The sequence below is a fragment of the Salvia hispanica genome, chromosome 1 (assembly GCF_023119035.1).
Source record: "Salvia hispanica cultivar TCC Black 2014 chromosome 1, UniMelb_Shisp_WGS_1.0, whole genome shotgun sequence".
NCBI classification, from domain to species: domain Eukaryota; kingdom Viridiplantae; phylum Streptophyta; class Magnoliopsida; order Lamiales; family Lamiaceae; genus Salvia; species Salvia hispanica.
Genome location: NC_062965.1, coordinates 26652015 through 26655771, shown reverse-complemented (window position 1 = coordinate 26655771; position 3757 = coordinate 26652015). Strand labels below are relative to the sequence as shown.

Here is a 3757-nt window from a genome sequence, read left to right as displayed (position 1 = left end):
TCAGAATTTTTGGGTGCTCTGTATATGTTCATATTCCTAAGCATGAAAGAAGTAAATTTTCTGCTTGTGCACTTAAGTGCGTTTTTTTGGGGTATGGGACTAATCAAAAGGGGTATCGATGTTATGATCTAATTTCTAGAAAAATAATTACAACTATGAACTGTAATTTTCTAGAATGTGAGTATATTTTCCACACCCAAACTCGGGGTCAGGGGGAGAGTTTTATCAGTCAGGGGGAGAAACCGAGGGATAGTTATAGATCCCTTCCTTGGGCTGTGTTACCACAATCAGGTGACTCGTCTGTGGAACCAACAGAGCAAGCTAGTGCCACCGCCGAGCAGATCATGTCCACTGTGGAGCCTCCTCAACCGCCTACACCACAGTTAAGTCCTCCTCCAGTGATATCTGAGGTAATTCCTGAAACTAGCTCAGATAGTATAATTCTTACCTCTAACAACTTTGGTGAAGAGGAGAATGCAGCAATTGACGGTGACACAGGACGATACATACTCCCCTCAAGAATCAATCGTGGTGTACCGCCTAAGCGTTACAGCCCAGAAAAGGCTAACACGAGAAGTCGGTATTCAATGGCAAATTTGGCTAAGGCGAACTTGAGTGAGATGGCAAGGGCATTTGCAGCAGCCCTTTATGAAGAGGAGGAGCTCTCTCGAACTGCAGAGGAAGCCATGAAAATTGCCCATTGGAGAGAAGCAATGTTGGTAGAGATGAAGGCTCTAATGAAGAACAACACATGGGAAGTTTGCCTGAAACCTACGGGAATCCACACTGTGGGGTGTCGGTGGGTCTTCACCATCAAAAGGAGGCCAGATGGATCCATTGAACGATATAAAGCAAGGTTAGTGGCAAAAGGGTACACTCAAACCTATGGAGTTGACTATGCCGAAACTTTCTCACCTGTGGCAAAGATGAGTACTATTCGAGTTCTGTTCTCGATAGCGGCGAACAGAGAGTGGCCACTTCATCAGTTTGATGTGACAAATGCATTCCTACATGAGGAGCTATTGAAACCGATATACATGGAGGTACCACCTGGGTTTACAGAGGAATTTGAAGGAGGAAAGATTTGCAAACTGAAGAAGACCTTGTATGGACTCAAACAGTCACCCAGAGCATGGTTTGGGAGGTTCACAGAGGTGATGAAGAAGTATGGATACAAGCAAAGTAACTCTGATCACACGCTATTTCTGAAGAAAAGAGAAGGAAAGATTACGTGTCTAATTATTTATGTGGATGATATGATCCTTACTGGAGATGATGCAGAGGAAATCAGTCAGTTAAGGAAAAATTTGTTTTCCGAATTTCAAATGAAAGATTTGGGTCTACTGAAGTACTTTTTGGGAATAGAAGTATTGAGGTCGAGAAAGGGAGTCTTCATCAATCAGAGAAAGTATGTACTTGACTTATTGGCGGAAACAGGAATGTTAGATTGTAAGCCAGCTGACACTCCTATGATGCAAAATCATAGTCTACAGATAGATGAAGGAGCTGAGCCAACTCCTCGAACGAGGTATCAACGTTTAGTTGGGAAGTTGATCTACCTATCTCATACCCGGCCTGACATCGCCTATGCTGTGGGCGTGGTCAGTCAGTTCATGCATGCACCTCAAGTAGCTCACTGGGAAGCAGCTCTGAGGATAGTTCGATATTTGAAGGGGACACCTGGACATGGAATTATGTTTGAAAAACACGGGCACCTAGAGATTCATGGTTTCACGGATGGTGATTGGGCTGGAAATCCAAATGATAGAAAGTCGACTGCGGGATACTTTACCTTTGTAGGAGGGAATCTTGTCACTTGGCGGAGTAAAAAACAGAAAGTGGTGGCCTTGTCAAGTGCCGAGGCAGAATTTCGAGGAATAAGGAGTGGGCTAACCGAGATCCTATGGTTGAAGAAACTAATGACGGAGTTAAGCATGAATTCACAGAAGTCGTGTAAATTGTTCTGCGATAACAAGGCAGCAATCAATATATCTGAGAACCCAGTTCAGCATGATCGGACGAAGCATGTAGAGGTGGATAGACACTTCATCAAAGACAACATAGAAGCCAAGATAGTAGAACTTCCCTTTGTAAAGTCTGAAGATCAGTTGGCTGATATCCTCACGAAGGCTGTGGACTCAAGAAGCTTCCGCGAAGTATTGGGCAAGTTAAGAATGGGTGATCCCATTACTTAACTCGAGGGGGAGTGTTGGAAAGTAAATAAAATAAAATCAAGAAAAGATCCCTAAGATTAGGGAATTACCGTGGAGAAGGGGAAATTAGTTAGGGTAAATCTTTACCATATTTAGCTATTTCTTCTACTACTTAATACCATGTGTATGCTTCTGTAAATGATACAATTGAAGGAATGAAATTCTCCTTTCCACAATACACTCTTTTAACATTCTTCAACCACCATCTCCAAAAACTCATCAAGCTCTTCCGTCACCTTATCAACTCTTTTATAAAAACCATTAACCCGACTAATCCACGAAAGCCACGGAACAAACTCCCCGATCTCCACGTTCGTCATCAGCCGGAACAGTTCCCTCAGCGCCATCATAAACCTCCTCCCGCTTTTCCCTTCCCCAAACCTCCTCCCAAAAGAAGCTCTACAAATCACATTATTCGAGTGCAAGTCAAACAGTTGGCTCAAATCCACCGCCGTTTCAGACAAACAACATGATTTAATCTCTTCTAACAAGAGAGCTGTCTCTTCCTCTCTAATAAACTTGAAAGATTGAACCCTTTTGTTGCTGAGAAGCTGAAGAACGCATATGCTCTTCAGCTTCCGCCAGTACTCGCCATAGGGGGCGATGATCACGTCCTTGCGGTCGTACATGAGGCGGCGTGTGGAGCTCATGTGGGGCTTGTCTGAGAAGACGAGGTCGTTCTCTTTGAGAAACTTCGCGGCCGCGTAGGCTGACTGGATCACGAGCACGGGCTTGCTGCCGAAGTGGAGGAGCATGACCGGGCCGTGCTTCGCACCTAGGGTTTGGAGGGTGTGGTGAATCAACGCGCCGAGTTGGTGGAGGTTTCCGATCACCGGGAGATTCGGCGGAGATGGTGGTTGGTTTTTTGGAGGGTGGTGGTTGAATACATTTTTCTTGATCAACCATGGTAACAATAAAGTGATGAGAATTAGTAGAATTGACATGTTTCCATGAGATTAAAATTTTGTGATTAAGATGATGGATGGATTATGGATATGGATATAGATATAGATATGGAAGCTTCAAATGTTGAGGAGTTTTAATATAGTTTTAAGGAGCATCAAAATTAAATATTATGGTGGCCGCCCATGTAATAAAATGAATATTTAACGACGACAATCGACAATCAATGTTGAATATTTAATTAAATGTCCTTATGCGTTGAATATTGCATGCAATTGTAGTCACCCTAGTACCTTTTGATAAGATTGATGAATCTCTGTACATTTTAATTGGGTGAATAGTTGGACATATTCAAGTTTCAACCACGTTATATGTATGACTTAATCGTTGAGTATTGCATGCAATTGTTGTCACCCTAGTACTTTTGATAAGTTTGATAAGATTGATGAATCTCTTTACATTTTAATTGGGTGAATAGTTGGACGTATTCAAGTTTCAACCATGTGTATCAATGTTTACCCAAGGATGGTTCTGATACTGATAATCGATTTTCTGCGGTCATCCGTTTATTTGTTACCAGATCTCTCTCTAGCAAAAATACTCCCTCCATCCCCTAAATTTTATCACAATTTGACTGGATA

The 3757-nt window shown here is 42.5% G+C and overlaps 1 protein-coding gene across 1 annotated transcript; it reads right to left on the bottom strand.

Moving 5' to 3' along the window:
• Window positions 1–2398: 2398 nt before the first annotated feature.
• LOC125192608 (cytochrome P450 736A117-like) lies at window positions 2399–3157 on the bottom strand. Its single transcript, XM_048090237.1, has one exon. It carries the CDS (start codon window positions 3155–3157, stop codon window positions 2399–2401), a length of 759 nt encoding a protein of 252 aa, XP_047946194.1.
• Window positions 3158–3757: the final 600 nt, after the last annotated feature.

Coding starts and splice junctions, on each gene's coding strand:
- LOC125192608 (XM_048090237.1), bottom strand. CDS start 3,157: ATGTCAATTCTACTAATTCTCATCACTTTATTGTTACCATGGTTGATC.